A 22,716-nucleotide genomic window follows, 5' to 3' on the forward strand; every position below is an offset into this window, starting at 1 on the left:
TGCTCCCCTGGTAATCGGCATTACTGCTATGAGATTAGTAATAAAACTTCAAGAATAGATTTTTTCTTTGAAATTGGGAGAGCGCTCTATATTAGATCTGCTTCTGATGAAAAATAATACATGTCATTAACCATTAACTCATGAATTATGAGTTTATTATGTTGTCTATGGGCATTTGCTATAGTAGGACTGCAAGGTTAATTATTGTCTGTCTTTTATAGACATACAACAATAAGATGTTGATATTTAATCAGTTATGATTGCATAAACATCATATTTATAAATTTTTTTATTTTTTATTTTTTTTGGATTTACCTAAATGTTAAGACTTTATTATTTAGTGGCACAGGAAACTCCAAAAGTATAACAATAGACTTTTATTTATAGAAACCTTTCAAAGTAGACACTCATCCCAGAATGCCACTGTATGACTGTTATCTTCTCAAAGTTTACTGGACATTCTAAATAAAAAATAATACAAAAAAACTAGTGAAAGATTATTTTGTTTAAGGTTTAAGATAACAGGCAGTTCTTATAAACCAAGTTAATCTGAAATCTGTGTGCTAATTTGCTGCTAGTATAGAAGGCTGAGAACAAAATCTTACAGGGAAGGATGGAACTGTATTCAAAAGATAGTGTCTTCAAAGTATTAATAAAACAAATTGCTAGTGAATAAATCAACGTTAGTAAGTTGGGAGACTTCTGTTTTTTACCTGGAATTGGTCAAACTGAGGATTTTAATATTTTAAACACAATTGTACCTGTTTTCAGTACCACTTAGTTAATACAAAGCAGCACCCTAGTCTTCACAAAGTGTATAAAGTACAAATAATCCGGTATTTACACTTGATCCTGGTGAACATGCAAAACCGGTCTGTTCTTATTTTTAGCTGTTGTGCTTATCAGTAGTTACATTTAAATCAATTGCTAATCAAGCTTCCATAGCAGCAAATCAAAATTCTTAAAATAATTATTGTTTTTTATGCCCAACACTATTAATGCATACAGCAGCTGCCACTTATATTTATATAGTCAGCCTTTGCTTTTTAGTTTTGGTTACTTAAACACCCATATATCTTATTTTACTGCGGCCTAGATTATTTTACTCATTAATAGTTTATTTCATAACACCCTGAAGCTGTGTATAAATCTTTTATAGTGCAAATACAATCAAGGGGAATCATCTAAGTATTTTTTCTGACTTCAATAATGTCACCTCTGATGCATCATTTTATTTATCTAATTATTCATGGGCAGGACACTAGTGTTGCCTGCTAGCACTAAATCTGATGCTAAGGCATCCTGGGTAGGATTGTTTATCAATTTTTTCAAGGCCTGTCACTTTCAAACCTCTGTCATTTGGACCTTTTCTATTGCTTTAGTGATGCAGAAATTACAATTTCACTTAACAAAGTTGGCAGACAAATTAATGTGAATTAACTGATATCAATGAAATGTATGAATTTATTTTGGAGAAATGTTTGCCAAATGATAAACCTATTTTGATATAATGTGTATGCTCACTGTCCTCCAGACACTGATGTCCCTGCTTTGAGGAGAGGACCCTTTTAATTATGACAATAATTATTCATTTGAAAGTTTTTTTTCATAAATTATAATATAAATCTCTTGGAATCAGTTATTGCCATCTGGCACTTGATTGGGTTAATTTGCCTGTAGTTATTTCTACTTCACGCAACAGCCAGTTTCCAGATGGCAGCTTTGACTTTCTTAAATGTTTCTAATTTCTTATTGACACTGTTAAGAAACGGATAAAGTGCTACCAGATACATTGGAGCTGATATGACATGGGTGTAGATACATGGATTAAGTTCAGACGCAACTGGCTTTTTCATAATTAACCATACCTTGCAGGCCAAGACCAAACCACAGTAGGTCTGTTAACCTCTGTCAGAAAAGATGAAATATGTGAAATAGGTGTCTGTTTTTTAATATTTTAGAAATTCCTTGATTTTTGTCCTGCACCTTTGATTTGAATGGCAAAAACAAACCAGATGATATCTCTTTCTCTGACTTGTCAGTATAGCTTTGATGACTGAATGTGTCTAATTGTGAATACATTCAGGACACGGGTCACATCAGCTTCTTTTCTTTTGGCACATCTGTATACCACCAAGTCCAGTGTTCAAAGGTGTGCGAAAGCAGCTCAGTGACAAACTCTTGTGTGTCTGCAGGGTTCTGCTGGAGTCTCGCCGCAAATCCAAAAAGATCACGGCCCGGGGGATCTTCACGGGTGGGCGAGTGGTGCGAGGCGTGGACTGGCAGTGGGAGGACCAGGATGGCGGCAATGGCAGGAGGGGCAAGGTAAACACCCCTGTGGGAACCAGCTCTCCACTGAAACACAAACTGCTCACCAGGGGGAGTACACAACTGCTCCCTGGAGACAGAAAACGACACACACACACACACACACACAGGCTAGCCGTCATGTGACCCGAGCTGAACTCTGAGTACAAGCAAAGGTAACTGGGTGATGGTGGCCAGGGTGTTGTTTATATAATGTACTTTCTTTTCCTCTTTGTGGTAAACCACAGTGGCGCACATGTGATTTTTCATCATCACTAGATGAGGTTAGACAATAGTTTCCAGTTTGCATTTTTTTTTTTTCTTCATTCTTAGATCATTGCCTTTTCCCAACGTAAAGACTCTTTTGTTACAAACTGCACATCTGGATGGAATAAACCTACATCCCCACTGGTTTACAAGGTAGCCTCCTCCCTCTGGTGGCAGCTGCATACTCACACCCACTTTCATTTCCCATACAGAAAGAGCAGGGCATACATAGTGTGCTATAACTGAGACTGGTGCCACAACGTACCTGTGGCTTGTTCTTGATTATTTTCAGAAGTGAATTTTAAGGTACTTTTACAGTCCGTGCCTGTTTATAAATATGTCCATGCAGATCATTTTCGAATTTACTTCATTATCAAGTTTGTTTCTTTTACCCTCCTACTAGTCTTCAGTTCCTGTCGTAATAAAATCTGGCCTGATTTTCATTAAAACGGATTCCAATTTTACCCTCCTCTGGTTTATGCCTTTTTTTATGATATGAGGAAAATTTTAACAAAATGAACAAGATCGTAGAGGGATCATAGAGGCTGTGCCACATAACTGAAGTCTGCTCCTGAACAACTATTTTGTTAAGTTAAGGCATCGTGAGAGTCCAGCCGTCTGTAGTTTCTGAGTGTCCAGCTTTCAGCTCAATGTGATCACTGGACACTTCTCCCAGATATGTTCCTAGTTAGTTATTTTCTTTTAATTGACCTTTTAAAATAGTTTTGCCACCTTTAGTATAGAGCTTTTATTAGCTCTCTTAATTCTCTGGGCAAATGAAACATCCTGAGGTAAAACTGCTTTGAAGAGCTGTGTTCTCTTCACACCCTTTGCGCGCACAACTTTGCATGTCTCATCTTGAACTAAAACAATCTTCTCTCTTTTAGCCTGTCCTTTACTCCTGGCTCTGTTTTGTATTCTGTGGTTTTTGGAAAAACCTGTAACTATCCTCAAGAAAAAGAACAATTGCCACATCTTATGTAGGAGTCTTAACTATGGAGCTATCATGGAAACAGTAGGAAGCAGGCTGTGTTGTAAAAAAACCCGACTGAATAGCTATCATCTAAGCATCAGTGAATCATCTTTTTGCCGCATTTATCTGTACTGCACCACTAATAGTGGGTAATAGAATGTCAGCATTAACAGCCATTACTGTTTCCAGCTGTTGACTTGAGCAAATGAAAGCAGATGACAGAGGCGTACAGAAATGCAAAGCCTAATTTACAGTAACGACAAACACGTTGTGCCTTGACGCCATCGTCATTACAGTTGATGGGGTTTTATACTTTTCTATTTCCCATCGATTGTCAGTTTTGTGGAGGCTTGTCTTCTTGTAGCTAAAATGAAAAAGGACAGTTGCCACTGTGGTCCCTCACAGCACACCAGGGTGTAGCATGATCCATGTATCTGGAAGATGCTGTCTTCATCAATGACTTCAGGGTCAAAATGCAATAGGCCTAGTTCCAGCTACAGCAGTTGCACATGCTTAGGCAATGAATATCACCTGGTGTTCAGCAGCCCACACCGATAAGGTCCTTTTTGTGAAAAACATGGACAGAGAGAGTGGTTCAGCAATAGGTTTCTTTCTGAGAGTAGTTTAGATATTACATACTGGGAATGAAAACAGGGAAGAATTGGACGGGAAGGCAGGTTAAAAGAAGTGCTGACAGAAATTTGTCCTGAGCTCAGTCAAGGTGTTCAGTAATGTAGCACCGCCTGTGAGAGAATGGGATTATCTCTTGGAATGTGTTGGGCAGGTTGAGACATCTGTGATGCTTAGGCAAGCAGCTTTGCAGGAACTAGGAGATTCAGTAAAAATGTAGCTGCAAGGCAGGGATGAGGATAAATGTATTTGTCAGCTTTTTCTTTTTTCCAGTTTACTTTCGTCCAGTGGGTGGAGGTTAGGCATCTAGGTAATCATTTTAAATGTTTTACCGAGTCAATCGACACAGTATAAGAGTTTGACATTTTTGGAGTCGGTCTGTTGGTTTATAAAACCAGGACTGGTTGGGTTTTTACTTGTCTTGTCACAATGAAACGCAAATCTTCGTTGTTTTTTTTCCTCCATGTGGTGGAATCTATGTGCTGCTTAACTGTAAAATGTGTAAATCCCATTTAATTGAATATATTTTCTACAATATCCAGTCTCAATCAACAAATCAAAAAGGCATGCAAGACCAAATTTAAAACTTGCTCAAATGATAAACACATTTGTCAGATTTTTCCTTCCTTATTCAATGAATACATTTTCGGCCAGAATTGTAAAACTGGACATTCACTTGTCTAAGACTGTTGTAAAATTAAGTTTCTAATTTTGAAGCTAAAAGAAAGCAAAAACTGAACATGTTCCCAGGAAAGAGTAGATCCAAAAATAATAAATAACACTTTTTAATTATAAAACACCCTCAAACACACTTGCGTAAACTGAAAATAAATATTGTTTTGCTGGAATTGGGAACTGATCTTTGCCCTAATCCTTCTAAACTCCTTTCGACTCTTGTCTAGGTGACGGAGATCCAAGACTGGAGCGCGGCCAGCCCACACAGTGCAGCATATGTGCTCTGGGACAATGGAGCCAAGAACCTGTACAGAGTGGGCTTTGAGGGAATGGTAAGAGGCAGAGCCACACAAAGGAGAGGGGCTTCCTCTGGAGGGGGCAGGGCCTGAGACTCGGGGCGCCCAGCATTGTGTTTGTCCATGACATAAATTCCCTATTCTTGGCCTTTCCTTTGTGCCGGCCGTGCAGGCGGCATGTGCAATGGCTATTGTGAGAGCAGCTGGAAGGGGAGACCGATGTATGTGCATGATAAAGGAAATCTGTTCCCTCAGATGTTTGGGGGTGGGGGGGTTAGGGGTCTGCATTGGCCACAAGAGGAGAACTCGAAGCTCATTGGCTGAGCGGCAGGCTGCTTCTTTCAAACTTCAGCCGTTGAGTGTTTGGTGTAACAATAACAGATTGACTATTTTCTCAGTTGCAGACGGGGGTGGCTAATGCATGATGAAGCCAATCGTATGCAAACATGTTTTAGTACTTAAAATACAAAACAAAACAAAAAAGCCACACGACTGCAGTTTCTGAGAACTAACAATAGTTTTGCAATGATGTCAAAATCACAAGTGCTAATAAAAAGCTGTGGCAGTGATTGCCATTTTAAATAAGCTTGCATTCTATACTGTGCTTTCTGTCTTTTCCAGGTTTTATGAGACTTGGCTTTAATTTTGCTGACTAGATACAGCTGGAGCAATAGGCTGTGTTAAATAGATTTAACAACCCCAGACTGGGCTCTTTATGAATTGTCTAGTGTTCTGAAAGACTTCTCATTACTTTACACGAGGTGCAATTAATTCTAATTAAATACACTTGTTCTGCAGGTTTGATTGAAGAGGGATTTACACTACACAGGCAATAGAGGAGAAAAAGCCTACTTATCATTTTCAAATGTGTGTAGACCACTGTTAATCTTAGTTTTAAATTGAGCAAAAACAAAAACGAAAGAAAAAACAAGAAATCAAAGCAATTAAAAAAAGTACTTCAGAGAAATTATGAAAAGACGTGAATGGCGAATGAATCATCTGAAATGTCATATGATCCTTAATTAGTAAATAAAGTTGCTGGAGGCTAGGGAGTGACTAGATGACTATCTGGTAATCTGACATCTGCCTCTTCTCTCTCCTACAGTCTGATTTGAAATGCGTTCAGGATGCCAAGGGGGGATCCTTTTATCGAGACCATTGCCCTGTTCTAGGTGAGTGGACTGCATTTACATGTGGTTTCACTGTTGATGGAAGCATATGAACAACTATATGTTTTTAGCTAAATCTAATCAATGCAAGTGTAATTCTATTAATTTATTCTCTAATTCACAAAAATGATTGTTTCCTGTCATTCACGCTGAAGTTGCAGATCTTGCCAATTTAAGTCCCATCTCTGTCACAGCTGAGCAACAGAGCATCAAACCTGTGCTGTTGATTGGTTGAAAATCATGTCATTAATACAGGGAAAACGCTGCCTTAAAAATGTGCCTTGCAATTTCAAAATATGGCTTAAAACAACTGGTTCTGATTTGTACCTTATTACATTATTAATACAAATAAAAATACCAAGTAAGGCAAGTAAATGTTTGTAGTAAATGTTGCTTTCAAATTTGAAATGAGATTCAAAACCATTTTCTGTTGTTTTTAGACAAGGCATAATGCCACTTTCAGTTCAAACTTCCCGGCACCATTAGAGCCAAGATGATGATACAAGAGTTGTATTTAAATGTTTAATTAAACATACCACAGTGCAGTGCAGAAAAATGATGAAAGTTGCTTATTTTGTTGTAGTTAGTGTTTAGTATTGCCACTAGATGTCAGCGTTACACAGTTTGTATTGCTTGGATTCGTGCAGATGAATAGTGGTAGTCCCTAACCAGCAGTCCAGCAGAAGAGCATTTTTGACTTCACTTGGTCACTTGGATTCACTCAGTTGGCCGGCAGTCTTCCTATATTTGATGGAAGTGTCCCTTTAAACATCTGTAAAACAGCACTGTAGATAGTCATCTGAACGGAAGCAGCTCTTGAAATCCTCTCAATGAAGGAGGCTTGTGAGACTGCATGCTGAGAGTACGCACTGCATAATGCACCAGTGCACCTGTATTACTGCAGTGGGAGAACCAGGGCATAGCACCCTGCTTTTTCTGCAGGAAGCAGCATGCTTACAGGCTGGTTTCAAATGAAAAGATGCCCTTTAAAACAAGCTTAAGTAAGACATGTGACTGTGACCGGGCTTCAGTTCACCTTCAGTGTTTCCACATATGCAGCACATTGTGTTGGTGGAATTTACTTCCTTTTTAAACGTTTTTACCTCTGCATTTCAAAATGATCTGAGTATATTATTCAGGTGTGTAAATACTTGGTATATAAGAGAAACAATGCTACTTTTGTTTTTCTGCAGTAGGCAGGTTGTGGCTCATTGATACATTCAAGAGCACTGGCTAACTATGTTGTGTGTTTTTGGTACAAACTCCAAGTGAGGGGCGTCCGAGAGAATTGGTGGAATGGCATTCTGCACTTGTGTCTCCTCTCGTCAGGCGAGCAGAACGGGAACCGAAACCCCGGCGGGCTGCAGATTGGAGACCTGGTGAACATCGACCTGGACCTGGAGATCGTGCAGTCCCTGCAGCACGGCCACGGGGGCTGGACCGATGGCATGTTTGAGACCCTCACCACTACTGGCACTGTCTGTGGCATCGATGAAGACCATGATATTGTGGTGCAGTACCCCAGTGGGAACCGGTGAGCAAGCCCCACTGCACCAGTCTCCGCACCCTCCCATGTGTGCAGTATTGCAGGGGTGTCCATCCCTGGGCCTGGAGAGGGCTGATTATAGTTTATACATTTTATACATAGTTAAATAGTTATGATTGTGGAGGAGTGAAGAGTTGTGTGGTATTTGTTCCACATAAACTACCTATTATTACCAAAATGCCTCCTTCATTGATCACAATGGCATTGTCAAGAAATAAGTTCCTGGAAATGCATCTGTGTGACATACTGACATGTTTTGTTATACCACTGTAAAAGAGTTGTAATGATGTGACCGCCTCTCCCTATACCGCATCACAGTTTATAAATCCCACCCTTGAGTTCCTTGATCCTCAGTCAGCTAAGCTAAGAGCCCTGCTTAAGCATGACAGATGAGCAGAATTCAGAGTGATTAACAATGGAAACTATAGAGCTCAACCAAGGGGAAGAAACTGACTGGCTGGTAGCATTTCAGTGCCATTCTCTGTAACTGAATCATAATTTAAAATGATACATATGTGGGGTACAACTAGATACCGGCCAACGATTTTACGAAATAAAACAAACCAACCAACCGATACCTGATCATGGAGAGAAAGCAGCCCAATTCATCGTGGTATTTCCCTGTGATGAAAATGAATTGTTAACCTTCACAGTAACATACATCTAATGATTAAAGCAAAGCTTGCCTAATAATTTCAGACATTGGAAACACCAGTTGCCTTTGCTTTTTCTCTGAAAATCAGAAACTGTGCCAACCTCTGATCATGTTCCGGCTTTTGCTCCAGTAACAAATTTACGTCCAAAAAAACCAGAAACGTAGCCCTATGAATGCTGGTGTTAGTGCAGAAGCCATGTAAGTAACAATTTTCTTGTATTTATTTTTATATGTGTGGCAGCTGGACATTTAACCCTGCGGTCCTGACGAAGGCAAACGTGGTCCGCAGCGGAGATGCGGCGGCCGGGGCGGAGGGCGGGACCTCTCAGTTCATGGTGGGCGACCTTGTACAGATCTGCTACGACATTGACCGTATCAAGCTGCTGCAGAGAGGCCACGGGGAGTGGGCAGAAGCCATGCTGCCGGTGAGTGCAATGCCTTCGGGAAATTAGATGGTGTGCTTTAGATTGGGTCTGAACTCAGCTGTGGGTAACCGCCACGCTGCAGGATTCTACTTCAGACAGGAAGTTCTCTTCTTACCAGGCCCCTCTTGGCATCACTTTGTGGTTGCATGCTTGGGGGCATGGCTGGCACTCGGGTCAGAGAACCATTGGAAAGACAGTCTGTCCTGCAGATTTTGAAGGACCTAATGTTCACATGCTAGCCCGGAATATAGGCCACCTCCCATCTGATATTTTCTGTCTGAAGAAACATGTTTCAATTAACCTGTTTTTAATTTAAATGAAAGTATATAAATAATCTTTGAGTTCTGTATGTATATATAATTTGCCATCACAGCCTAGCCTACTGACTCAACTGTATGTCTTCTCAATCAAGCATAGATCTGTGGCATATAAGGCATTTAGGAGATTGTTTCAAATTATTCAATCTCCAATCTGAATTGAAGCGTGCACATGGTTCTTGTGTTGAGCACTAAAAGTTATAATTTATGATAAAATGTAACATTTTTTGCAGCAATTGAGATCTAGAGTTTGACAGGAGTAATATGGGGTTATCCCCATTTGTCCTTTTTAAAAGGCTGCAGCACAATTAAACAGGCTTCTGTTTAATGTGTGCTGACGTTTGCCATGGAAATTAATGCCTCAGATCTATTTGCACGAGCCTTCTCTGTGTTTGACTTTGTATAGTATGCAGAGCACATCACCAGCAAATGGTGTTGTGATGTTACATGCTTTAGAAATGGTAAATCGCACCGGAAACCTCATCATTCCTGCCACTGTTTTCCACCAGTCCCCCTCTGGGTCCCATTTTGTTTTAAATGAATCCATCAGATTTTTAAACAAGGATGCATTAGAAGAAGCATTGATTTTGGGTGGTTTGTGTGCATTGTGGTATGTGTTCCTCTCTTGAAGAAGGTAGTGAATCCCAGCTCTTGTGTAATATATATATATATATTTTTTGGTTTGCTGCAGACTTTAGGGAAGGTAGGTCGTGTCCAGCAGATCTACTCAGACAGCGACCTCAAGGTGGAGGTCTGTGGGACGTCCTGGACTTACAACCCAGCGGCCGTCACAAAAGTGGCCCCCGCTGGCTCTACTGTTACCAATGCCTCTGGAGGTGTGTGCTTTATATCTCTACAACTCCATCGCTTTCATACAGATTCCAGCGTTGTAATACAAACATTGGTATTGATCCGTAGCAGCACTTTCAGGAAAAGGTATTAAAACCACAAATCCCAAATCGATGGATCAGACAAAAGGAGCACGACTTTCTCTACTAAGTAACTTCCACTTTCATGTCAGTGTGGTGTCTTTCTCTTGTGCTGATCATAAGTACTGGGGTTGTGGATCCCGGTAGTAGTATTGGTGGAACGGAGAAAAGAAAAACCATCACAAAAATAAAGTTATTATTTTTATCAAAAAACTTTTAAATATTTTTTTTATTTCCCTGTGGTGAAGCACAGGGACTTTGGAATTGATAAAGCTCTGGCATGGTAATATAGAAGACATGCCCACAATTCAATACTACAATACTAGCTGAGGATCTATTGTATTTAACTTTCCATAGTCACTGCTTCTGTATGTGATTTATATAATTATATGTATGACATATATTATATGTATCAAAAACCCCCAGAAAAAAACCTGCTTAATAATAATAAGAATCATATATTTTTTATAAAAATATGGGGGGTACATTTAGTGCTTCAGTTACCCAGTATGTGGATATCCTGTTATTCCTTCAGTACTCAAAATGTTTATTATCAGGTCGACTTTATTATCAGATCACAAAACGAGCATGATGGATCGAATAGCCTCCTCTCATTTCTAAACTTTCTTATGACTGATGGAAGGTATATGCCTACTGCTCATACTGGTACTGTTGGTACTTTATTGTTGTTGTGTGTAAATATTTAAAATCAGTTTTTGGTGTGGTTTATTTATGTGTTTTTTTACTGATAATGGCAACATGCACATATGGTTTCCACAGAGCGTCTTTCCCAGCTGTTAAAGAAGCTTTTTGAAACCCAGGAGTCAGGTGACATCAATGAAGAGCTGGTCAAAGCGGCAGCCAATGGGGATCTCGCTAAAGTGGAGGACATTCTTAAGCGGCCTGACGTTGACGTAAGTTTTGGAGCTGCTCGAACCACTAGCGTTAATAAACCTGTATTCATCGAAGGCACTACAGGATGGTTATTTGTCACATATAATTCACTTCAAACAGGATGATGATGATGATGTCAAGTGGAGGGCGGTATCTGATGGGAACACCTGACGTTGTTATGTTAATTTGCCTTTGTGTTGGCCAAGAAAATTGTGAACGTTTCTAATCAGCAGGCCTCGTCTTTACATCTGCATTCAGCACAATTGCAGAAAAGGCTTCAAATGCTGCAGGTCTTTCCCGGATGGGCTGTGAAAGTTGAACAAAGGCTATATTTGGACGTGGTACTATGCGGTACTTTTCTTGAAGATGAAATCGTTGTTTGATATTGATCTGAAGTGGTAAGCCCTTGGTCTGCACATCCATCATTTATCACCTGTGTTGAAGGCTCGTGTTTTACAGACGCTGTACTGTGAGCTCCAAGGCCGGCTCCAGAGATTCCCTTCTTACAACTCTTAATGGTGATTCTTTTTGACATGCGATGAATCAAGTGGGGATTTTTAAAGGCTGTCAGGTCTCTGCACCAGCCCACAAAAAACTGAGGTTTTTAATTTTATTTATCAAAGAGTATTTTAAGATGAGACCTTATTAAGAGAAAAGCATTCATGAGAAAGGCTGAGCTGCTGAGCAATGTTGACAGAGACCAGACGCACAGTACTCTCACCACAATGAAGCTTGACAGAACAGAGCAGCCGTTTCTGCATCAGGTATCACAGAACATTTGTGGGGGGGGTGGGGGGAAGAAAAATCGACGGAAGGAGGCCATTTACGATCTGCTAACAAAGTCCAAAACTGATCCTCTGAATAGCTTGTAGAAGGTAATCATTTTTAAAGCCCTTTTATTCCCCTGGAGAAAGGCTGTGATCCAGGTACTGTGCGGAATGAAGGGGGAGCGTTTTTATTGAGCGATTTGCATCTTTGCTTGGGGCCCGAAATGCATACTACAAGGAGAAGGGTTTGCTCTGCATCTCAATGGGCTATTTATATTCAGACCTCAACTTGTGGAAACAATTAGGTTATTAAAAATGACAAATGTCCCATTTCTTGGCACCACAGGCTTCATCCTGATGCCTGAAGGCTTTGTTTGTTCACAGTTATTGTATTGTAGCAAAGAAAGTGACCTTTAAAGCCACACATTGAAAAAGATTCACACCCTCAAAGGTGCACTTGGCCATGTGGAGAAGTGGCTATTCACAGAAGGTGAGGTTTTTCTCCCTCTCCTACCAATAAAAGCAGATGGATAATCATTTAGTTATATCCAAATAAAGTAAACAACAACAAAACTGCGTGGAAATGAATGCTGGAATATATTTCAAATTAAGTAGTCTTTTTTCATTTACACAGCAGGTAGCCGAGACAACATTACAAAAGTTATTTCTTAGGTTATTTATTAAGCTGATTTGTGCAAGTTCCACCAAGTATGCTAGTCAGCCCATGGCACAATACATTGAATACTTCTGTAAATGGGGGAAACGTCTCAAATATAATCTGCTTTAAAGACGGTGAGGTAACTGCAGAACCAAATTTATTCAGGGTGAAATTAATAAATCACAGAGTCCAAGTTACACACTAAATGGTTTGACATCTTATGGAGAATGTTTTGTATTAACAAAGGAATAATTATAGAATCACGGTGACTCATTTAATTGAATAAAATTCCCCTTGATGTAGGAACTCCTAGGGTCGGAACAATTTTTTTAGAGGGAAGAGATGACTTTGTCACTGATGTTAAAATTGTTGAAGGGCAGCACATTTTCAGCCTGCTAAAGGAGGTCAATGTCTCTGTGTTTATTTGTGTTGTCAACAGTTAACCTGCCATGTTTACTAAAATCTTTAAATTCTCATGTGAAGATACACCTTGTTTGGCTTTAGGCAGGGGTTGTAAATAACCATGCTTCCCCTTGAAGAAATCCTGCCTAGCGAAAGGGTGTACTGTAACTCTGGAGATGTGATGGGCATTGAGATGCATTGCGTGTCTGTGTCAGGGTTTTGCTTTCTAGCCCTCACTGCAATGACTCCTGCTGGTTACAGCCTAGTTTTCTGTGAGCGGTTTTACATCCTCATCCATCATGGCTCACCCCTGGCTCCCCAGCGCCGCACCTGAGAGGAGGCCGAGTGGCGGGGAGGGCAGGCGTGGTTAATGTCAGTCTGCTCAGAGGAGAGGAGGGGGCTGCCGCATAAAAAGGGGGTCCGGTGACAATGCAGTCCGCCAAGCACTGGTTTCGTACCACAACCCACATACACGCCAGGAGTGTGCTGTTTCACTAGAACATCCACTTCCCAAAGTGTGTCAGTGCGTATGTTGCTGATGAATCTGAGGTATTTGCAAGGGTATTGATATGTAGTTTGTTGTATTTATTTATTTGTTTATTACTCTGCAAAGATTCCTCTTCCAAACAATCAATTTTCAGATTGTTTTCTTCTTACTATTTTGAGTGTTAGACAGGGAAAAACACAGGCTTTAGCAGTCTGTTTCTCCCTGATTTTCTGGCTGTTCCTGAAAAGAAAATGTGAGTCTGTGAGAACAAATTGGCCATGGTATAACAGTCCCATTAAGTCTGTTACCACACAAGCAGCAAGCTGTAATGTTGTGTGTGGACAGATGTGTAGTTATACATCATACTAACTACTGTGTGTGTGTGTGTGTGTGTGTGTATGTATGTATGTATGTATATATATATATATATATATATATATATATATATATATGTCACATCAGAAAAAGCAAATCAATTAATAAGAATAACTAATTAAGTCAGTTTTGTTTATAAATTAAACGTAAACATGAGTGGCTAAGAAAACCAGCATGGATTGTCTTCACTCGAATCCTTGCTGTGCCCACTTTAAATGAATCCCCTAAAATGCTCAAATTTCAACGAATCTCTAAATAGTTATCCCAAGATAACTTCTGAATTGTAATAATGCATGCTTTTAAAAGATCAAAAGGTCTTCCATGGTTGTTTTTTCTTGAAAGTCCAGTCTATGAAGCTGACAGTTTTCAAGACAGCACAAAATACTTTAATACCATTACAGTGTACAATTCAAAATAATTAGTTTTTTGGGTCTGATTCCATACGAGACATGCATTAAAAAATCAGTTTATTGTAAAGCGGATTGAATGCATGTTTATATACAGTAACTTTGCAGTTTTTTTTTTAATAACATTTTAATAGTTTATATACACTATGTATTTAAATAATAATGTAAAACTATGTATTCAAAAGTAAACATTTTAAGACTTATACAGATTTGTAATTGTACTAAAAGGGAAAACCTTTTTTTTTTTGTATTATAATTTATAAATCCCAGAGTAATACATATTTATTAGGAAGCATTTTACATATAATTAATGGAAATTATATACATCATCCCAGAACACAATGATTTGTTTATACTGTGGTGTTTGCTGAATAATTCACTAAACATTCCAAATAGTTACATGTGTAGTCAGATGTAATTGATATTAAAAATATATCAAAGTACTGCCTGGAATAGCATACATTAAAATGTAATGGGTAATTGCAAGATGTTAAATGTGTTTTTTTCTAGGCTGTTTTCTCATCCCATAGTCCCTTCATGCTGTGCTGTCAGTTTTTCCCTTAATGTTTTGTGAAGTGTTTGCAAGCAGTATCCATTTGTTTAACTATAGGCATTAAATGCAAAATACGTAGAATCTTGTTGCTTATGAAATTACTTTTTTCTGGAAAACTAAAAATAATTCTAACCTGCTTATCGTAGCAGTAAAGCTTAACAGTGCACCACCACTTCCTGTCCATGAATCAGCAGTATAATATTTGACAAAACCAAAGCATAAGACCAAAGTCTCGGAGGACTGTCGGTAAGACGTACAGTCTTGCATTGTTGTGCTTTTGCCTGTATCACAAGCAGGTATGAGAGTGATAGGTTGCTGTGAGGTTGGCGGCTCTCTGGAAGGGCTTTGTGAAGGAGGCCGGGGGACTCTGGGCTGTTGCGCAGAGTGATTTGTGATCGACAGTATAACATATGGAACGGATACAAAACCAATCAGACGCTCATCCGGCTAATGTGGACCCGAGTAGCTTATTGATCCAGTGACCTCATCGAGTAGCTTTTTGAAAGGTTCATTTTTTCCAACAGCTTGATTAGGTAGTTCCAAACAACCACAATTCTTTGAATATTAAATTGCCATTTCTTTTCAGTTCTAAATACACCAGTTCTTAACCGAGTTAACAACAGTGATTTCAGAAGTAATTAATTTTTGTCTTGACATTCGTTTTAAGCATATAGCAGCAGGCTGAACTAACAGCCCTGCTCACTATAACAGTGGCAAAACAACTGCCACTAAAGGCCAGGCTAAAATCAAAATATAAAACTGAATCTCTGTGACATTGACTGAAAGGAAGCAGGAGCCTGTCAACACAGTGTTGGTAGTATCCCATGATGGATGTTCTTCCACTGCTGGCAAAACTGTTTTTTTTTTTTTTTTTTTTCCTTGCTGGTTTGAATTCTGGACCTGTATTGGGCAGTGGTCTGAAAGCTCTTGCCCATTAAAATGCTAACGTTTTTCATTCACCCCAGGAACTTCCTGAAGAAAGCTTGTTAGCAGATTTTTTTTCCCCTTTCATTTGCATTTTTTTTCTCCTCCTTTCCTTTCTTCAGATGTTTATTGCCATTTTCTTTCTCGCCACTTACTGTGTGAACTGGCAGGCTGCCCCATGCTTTTTAGAAGAATAATTGCATAAGGTGGCTAGACCAGGAAATGCTGGCAAAGTGTTGCAACATAAATCCTGAGAGATGCATTAATATTCATTTTTCATGTGCTTTAAATGGAGTTGGTCTAACATGCTCTGTCTGCTGCTGTTTTTTTTTTGTTTTTTTTAGGTTAATGGACAGTGTGCTGGGCATACAGCTATGCAAGCAGCCAGTCAAAATGGACATGTGGATGTGCTAAAATTACTTCTCAAACATAGTGTTGACTTGGAAGCAGAGGTACGTTCATCTGTTTTACATCCTATCTGCAGAAGAGTGGTACCCTGACAGCATTTTAAACTGTGTTACTGAAGGAGAAAGCTCATCACTACCTTTACCAAGCATGGAAAGTGTTGTAAAACGGGAGATTGCTATGCTAATTTACTGTAGGCTTTCAGAGCCATATGTAATCTATGGTATAATGAAATGATACAGCGCTGTTAAATATTGACTCAATTAAAACTGATTGAGTTTTAAAGCAATAGAGCTAAGTGGGCTACTACTAAAGAAACAAATCTTAGATGAATGAAGTGGGTTTTATATGCATGACATAGCCTTAGTGAAAAGCATCATAAAAGAAACCGGCTGTTAATATGCATCATGTCAGCTGTGCTGTGAAAAGCTTTTTTATATTCACTTTAAAAAATAGTACACTGCTCGGAGAATAACCATCATTATTCATTGACCCACTAAGTTTCTAAAAGTTTAACGGCATATTACAAAGGTAAATTATTTATGGTTTCATATCACTTGTTATTTTAGGATGTCTGTATGTGCTGCTAAATATTTGGGGTTTCCTTTCAAATGTATTGGAATAAGGCTCTTGGTTCCCCCATGTATTTACTGCCATTGATAACCATTAGGGCAGTATAGTTAAAACATGTTACCTAAATATATATTATAGATACTCCCTTGTTTTAGTTTTTTTATGTAATTCTAGTAGAATTAACTGATACATGAAAGTTGATATTTATATTTTTCCCCCTTAATATAAAACAGTAATGAAACACTTCTAGATTAAATTATGCCATTTTGATGTCATCAGTGCACAGTCACGTGATGGCTGTGATTTAATTCATTTTTGGACCAAGAGCAAATTTTATGTATTTCTTTTTAAGGGGTTTAAATGTCTTATTTTCAAAAATTACAAACATTTACAAACAAAAATGACAAAAAATTTAAAACATTTAAAGCATTTTAATGAATGGACTGCTGACCACCAAGTCAGGACGCTGTTTTCCTTTTCTTTGAGTGAAGAAGAAATGGGGAGGAAAAAAAAAAATCAGTTGTAATGTATTAAAGGTGTAGCAGGGACCACCATGTCCAATTTTTTCTTTTATGTAAATCTAAACGCTTTAGTTTTACACTTGAAGGAACACTGTGTTGTATATATGTGGGATAGTAGTTTGTGCCATTTGCTGTTAATTTTGTTTTGCTTCAGAAAATGGGTCTTCTGCTAATTAAATAGGAGCGCTTTGCTTTTGTTACTGTGCTGTGTGCTGCATAGAAACAGAGGCTGTTTAGAGGGTGTAGTTTAATGGGACGAAGCCCCAGAGTTGACTAGTGCTGTGTGTATTTTAGGACAAAGACGGAGACAGGGCTGTGCACCACGCAGCCTTCGGAGACGAGGGCTCGGTTATTGAGGTTTTGCACAGAGGCGGTGCGGATCTGAATGCTCGAAACAAGCGCAGACAGACCCCCTTGCACATTGCAGTAAATAAAGGGCACCTGCAAGTGGTTAAGACTTTGCTGGACTTTGGCTGCCACCCCAGTCTTCAGGTAAAGATCACAATTATCTCTAAGGCGTTTTTTCTTTTGCTATAAATTTAGTTTATGCATACACTCACACACACACATATAATTCATAGTGTATATATGTATATATATATATATATATATATAATGAAATGATGTAGCCAATAATAGATTACAGTGCAGATGTTAATGGTTTGGATGATATTCCACATAGTATCATAATAAAACTGAGGTATTTAAGAGGTAATTATTTTTAGAAAAATAAGTTTATACCTCTTTCAGACAGAAGACTATAAAATGTATATAATCTGTGCATGATGTGTGCAGTTACATGACACATATTTAATACATCTGTGACTGTGTGTATAATTATGTACATCTGTTTTGTTTATAGAAATATACATTTTATGTATTTTTGTATGTAAGTGTTGAGTCATCTATAGATAAATAGTCCTTTTTAAATGGTTGTAAACATATATGGAAATATGTTATTCTGCTGTTACCTTCATCCGTCACTACAGCATTTCCATTTTTGTGGAAAATAGTCTTTCCCATTTCCTTATTCAGTCACTAGATCTCCTCCAAACAGTTCTGTGGACTGAGACAGAGTTTTTACTTCCTTCTTTTCTCTGTCTTTGTTAGTAATACAAGTATGTACTCTCATGCCGTTTGTAATAGTTGTTTGGGAAAGCTGTCCTGGTTTTTAAAGAGAACATTTTTTGCCTAAAAACCATTGAAACAGCAAGTGTGCTGCTCTGGTTCAAAGGCTGGACAAACTGGTCCTCTCTGAGTAGGTCACACCCAAGCTCTGTAGACTAACCAAGAAGGTTTGGCTAAGGAATTAAATGTGGGTTTTAATAATGAATTCAAAAACAATAACACAAACTAGTGTTAAATGTTCCTTGAGTAGAGATACAAACTTGATGCAGTGCCATGTGCATCCACCCCGGCCTCTCCTTTCCAGAAGTATATGTGGGATCCAGTCAGAGTCGTGGAGATTAATCGACTGGTAGTTAAAAAATGTCAGTGTCAATATGAATAGACACTAATTTTCCAGGAAAAGCCCTGCTTTTTTCTTTCAAAAACCTTATTCTAAAAGTCTTGGCATTTTTTCCCTTTTGTAAACATTAGCCTGTTATTTTTCTGTTCATGGTGCTAGCAGTTCAGACCCCCCTGAGCCTTCTGCCTATCCGCCACTCTGTCTCTGTTGATCTGTCCAGCACTCTGTGGGCTTGTGTAAAATGTTCTCTTTAACGGCCAGCATTCATTGCTTCTGCTCTCTTTTCCTCCCATTCTCCTGTGATCATTCTTCACTCCTTGAAACAGCTTCATCCATCTGGGCAGCTGCCCAGATACTAGTGTGTGAATCGAGCTGACATCACTGATCCAATAACATGTATAACTGTTGGCCAACAGCTCTTTGCTTGGAAAGGTCAAACTACTGTTCCACTTTTAAGTTCCTCTACTGCAGATAGACACATTAGCTCAAAAGACTCAGGAATATCTTCTAGCTCGCACAGTGAGTTAACTCCTGTTGCACAGTTAAGCATGAATAACACTATTTAATTGAATCTTTATTATCAGCTATTCGTTTTATGACTTTGCTTTCCATATAGATGTTATACTTTATTTGTATTGTAATGTGTTGCACAGAAACATTAAGCAACGCAGGACCCGCATTTGTTACTGTTTAACCTGGTGAAGGGTTATCAATGACATCCTCATTATCTAGTATATGACAGTATGACCTGATATGCTTATTGGGTTTTCTACTTTCCTGTGGATGGGTGTGAGAAGAGGGGGGCGGGGAATAGATTGGTGATGGTTTTTAAGATCAGAAAGAGGAGGTTGCATTGTAGGTATCAGTATGAATTGAAGTGTGACTCGAGGGATGCACAGGTGTGTGATATGTCGTGCTTGTACAGGACTCTGAAGGAGACACCCCTCTGCATGACGCCATAAGCAAGAAGCGAGACGACATGCTGTCTGTGCTGCTGGAAGCCGGAGCTGATGTCACCATCACCAACAACAATGGCTTCAACGCACTCCATCATGCCGCCCTGCGAGGGAACCCCAGGTACTGCGCAGTCTCATTGAGCCCCCTCTTCACAGTGCACCCTGCAGAGGGTGCTCTTTCTGGGTTTTGAAGTGCCGGGCATTTACTGATTGAGCGGTTTCTCAAACGTGTATTGTGCAGATTTGCACGGTCCATCCGACTGAAAAAAATTGCACAATACACATTTGTGTGGTGTCACGGTTAACGTCCTTCAGAGAGATTGTTGTAGACTCAGAAGATGGGGGTAATCAAAAGGCATATTTTGTTGATTGAAAAAATATTTAAATATATGCTGTGTTTCCGAACGCTTTATGGCTGCCGTGTAAGGTAGTACAATAGGATATGAACCGTGTGAGAGACATAAACATTACTACAAGAGACATACAGAGACAGTTGTCACAGGTGAGTGACTTTTTATGAAGTTCTGGCAATGATCGTGGCAGATGGATTTATCTGCTTTACTACTTGTTTACAACGGAGAATCTTTATATTTTGTTCTTCAATTGGGTTTCTTGTTAGTACCATGCTTGTCATGCGAGGTTTTCCTAGCAGTCTCTGAATTGTTAAAATAGGAACATTTGTTTTGCAAGACTAGAGAGAGAAGCCGGTGGACATTTACTCATTGTCATTGTTTGGAGTCGGTGATGCTGGGTGCTGTTGGCTTTTCTAAGTGCAAGTACTTTGAATTCTTGTCAGATGCATATGTAGATTGGTAATACTTGGTTTTAAACCCACAAAATTCAGTTTGTATCAGGGGTCAGCTGTGGTATGATTTGATATGCAGACTCAGTTTTTAACATTTACCACACTTGTATTCCTCTCTGCCCATGTTTACTGCAAAAGCAATGCTTCAATTTGTCTGCTAAGCGGTATCACTAAGCTGTCTAAATTATATTTAACAGTGCAAATGGCGGCCAAGGTGTTGGACAATTCTAAACCTGAGATTTAAATATATAATTGGTGCATATTGCTAGAAAGTGCCACATCTCACATAAAGCATGCTTTTATTATGATGTTTTTTTATAATTATTATGTAAATATATCTTGTATCTGTATGAGGAATTTAATTTAAGATGATCTTATTTCATGTCAAGGTTGTAATCAGAGGAGGTTGTGAAAGCTGTAGTCAAAGGTTATTTGTTTTGGGCTTATAACTAAATTCAAATTAATTAGTTGTATGTGTTGCGTAGTGTCATTGTAATTGTAAGTTTTGCTTCGTATGCCTGAATATTTCCAGGTCTTATAACATGAAATCATGTTTTACGTTTTAGCTTCAGCACACAATGCTGTTATATTTGCTAATGTTTTTACAAATTGTTGCTTCAGGAAATAACTAAATCTAAAATGACTTACTGCTAAATTTAATAAAACAAATTACAACCAGTTTGTGCTTGGTTAACTCCATTGATTGATTTGATTGGTCACTTTGAGCAATGTGTTGTGTTTTTGTCATGGCTTTAGTTATTACAAAGATCTGGACTATTTAAGCTGGTGGTCTCATTGTCCTTGATGAGCGCTATTTGTGGCCTAGCTGAATGTGTGCAGTGATGAATTGTGTGTGACTGATGGACCAAAGCAAACGTTTGGTTAGTTTGCTTTGGATCAAGTTAAAACATTGCTGATGCCAGGATGCAGGCCTAATTTCTAAATTTCTTATCTGTTCATAGTTGGGATTTTGATTTAGTATGTCTTTTGTTTAAGCAGAAGGTTTTAATTATAATTGAAAAACATTGTTTTCCAGGTGAATGTTTTCATCATTAGTTCAGCTGTATCGTGGTAGAAAACACTTTTGGAGTTTGAGAGTTATTTTCAATAGGTATTACACCAATGTGTGTTTGTAGTCATACATTTACAATTAGATTTGCAATATTGTGGTCAGAGTTTATGTTGGTGACCAAAAAAGAAAGCAATGTAAAAACAATGAAAATGCAGTTTTTCCGTATGTGTAGAGATAAAATTACAAATTAACAGGCTGCTCTTTTTTTAAAGCAATGCTCATAGGTGCATTTAGGCTATTTTTAAAACCCCATAGGGCATATCTTCTTTAAATTAAAAAGCCTATTTTATTTATAATTTTTTCTTCTTCCCTAATGTTTGTAGCCCATTAATAACACCTGCCCCAGTCAGAAAACCATTCTTTTGAGTCAAACATTTGTTACTTAGATGCACTATAGGCCCTGGAGCCAGAACTTGTACACCAGCTGTGAATTTTTAGAAACATTTGCCAGCTTTAAAATTGTAAAAGCACAATAATCAATATTTATTGTGTTCTCATATAAACTTATTTCCCCCAGTGATCTGTACAGTTGCCACCTAAAGCTCTGGATATATATCCTTTCACAGCTTTTTTTCTTTTCTTTTTTTCCTTTCTTTAATTTCTTGGCTGACTCCTGATGTTCTCAAACGCAGCATTTTATTTCACTGCCCCCTTAGGACCTCACCAAAATGAGCTGAAATGCTTTTTCCCCCCTCTTTCTTCTTCTTCCAATTCTGTTCTTTAATATGCAGCATCATTCAGGGTTATTGTGAGAACTGGCTTGTTTTAAACGATTTCAAAAATAAAAAAGTTTTTAAACCATTGCCATTGAAGAGTTGTCAGACCACTTTTTAGCTTATCAGTTTTTTACTTTACAGTCAACCTATGGATATGTATGTAGAGGATATGATGCAGCTTTATTATACGTCAGATATAGTTATTCACATGTCTGTCATCAACATTTCAAAAGGGGTCATGTAGTAGATGAGGATTCATGATTATCTTCATTCTCTGACTGAAGCGGTGCATTTGTCTGTGGTCATTGTAAAGAAGTGATTTAAACTGCTGCTCTTTTCACATCTCTTTTGCTGAGCTCTTTGCTCCTGATGTCTAACACAGACACCTACAGCTAGCTGTGGGAAGTATTGGTGAACTAAATTACTGGTTGCTCTGTGACATACATTGTGGACTTGAAAGGTGAGTGGGAGAGTAAAATGAAACTTACCAGTAGAAATTGAACATAAAACAAGAACATGTGTAACAAATGAGCTTGACATCTGG

At 38.6% G+C, this 22,716-nt stretch overlaps 1 protein-coding gene across 4 annotated transcripts in view; it reads left to right on the forward strand.

Annotated features, from left to right (window-relative positions):
• The window catches only part of mib1 (MIB E3 ubiquitin protein ligase 1), an 84,838-nt gene that overhangs the window by 10,425 nt on the left and 51,697 nt on the right, over positions 1 to 22,716 (forward strand). Inside the window, exons 3-13 of one of the 4 annotated variants that reach the window (XM_066719295.1) lie at positions 2,196 to 2,325; positions 2,641 to 2,727; positions 5,080 to 5,184; positions 6,254 to 6,320; positions 7,647 to 7,851; positions 8,751 to 8,943; positions 9,952 to 10,096; positions 10,970 to 11,103; positions 16,001 to 16,108; positions 17,450 to 17,647; positions 19,549 to 19,700. In XM_066719295.1, coding sequence (XP_066575392.1) covers positions 2,196 to 2,325; positions 2,641 to 2,727; positions 5,080 to 5,184; positions 6,254 to 6,320; positions 7,647 to 7,851; positions 8,751 to 8,943; positions 9,952 to 10,096; positions 10,970 to 11,103; positions 16,001 to 16,108; positions 17,450 to 17,647; positions 19,549 to 19,700 — 1,524 coding nt within the window. The remainder of the gene's footprint in view (positions 1 to 2,195; positions 2,326 to 2,640; positions 2,728 to 5,079; positions 5,185 to 6,253; positions 6,321 to 7,646; positions 7,852 to 8,750; positions 8,944 to 9,951; positions 10,097 to 10,969; positions 11,104 to 16,000; positions 16,109 to 17,449; positions 17,648 to 19,548; positions 19,701 to 22,716) is intronic. The other 3 variants (XM_066719303.1, XM_066719312.1, XM_066719320.1) reach the window with 3 other exon arrangements.

This window comes from Amia ocellicauda, chromosome 2, assembly GCF_036373705.1.
Source record: "Amia ocellicauda isolate fAmiCal2 chromosome 2, fAmiCal2.hap1, whole genome shotgun sequence".
Taxonomy (NCBI): Eukaryota; Metazoa; Chordata; class Actinopteri; order Amiiformes; family Amiidae; genus Amia; species Amia ocellicauda.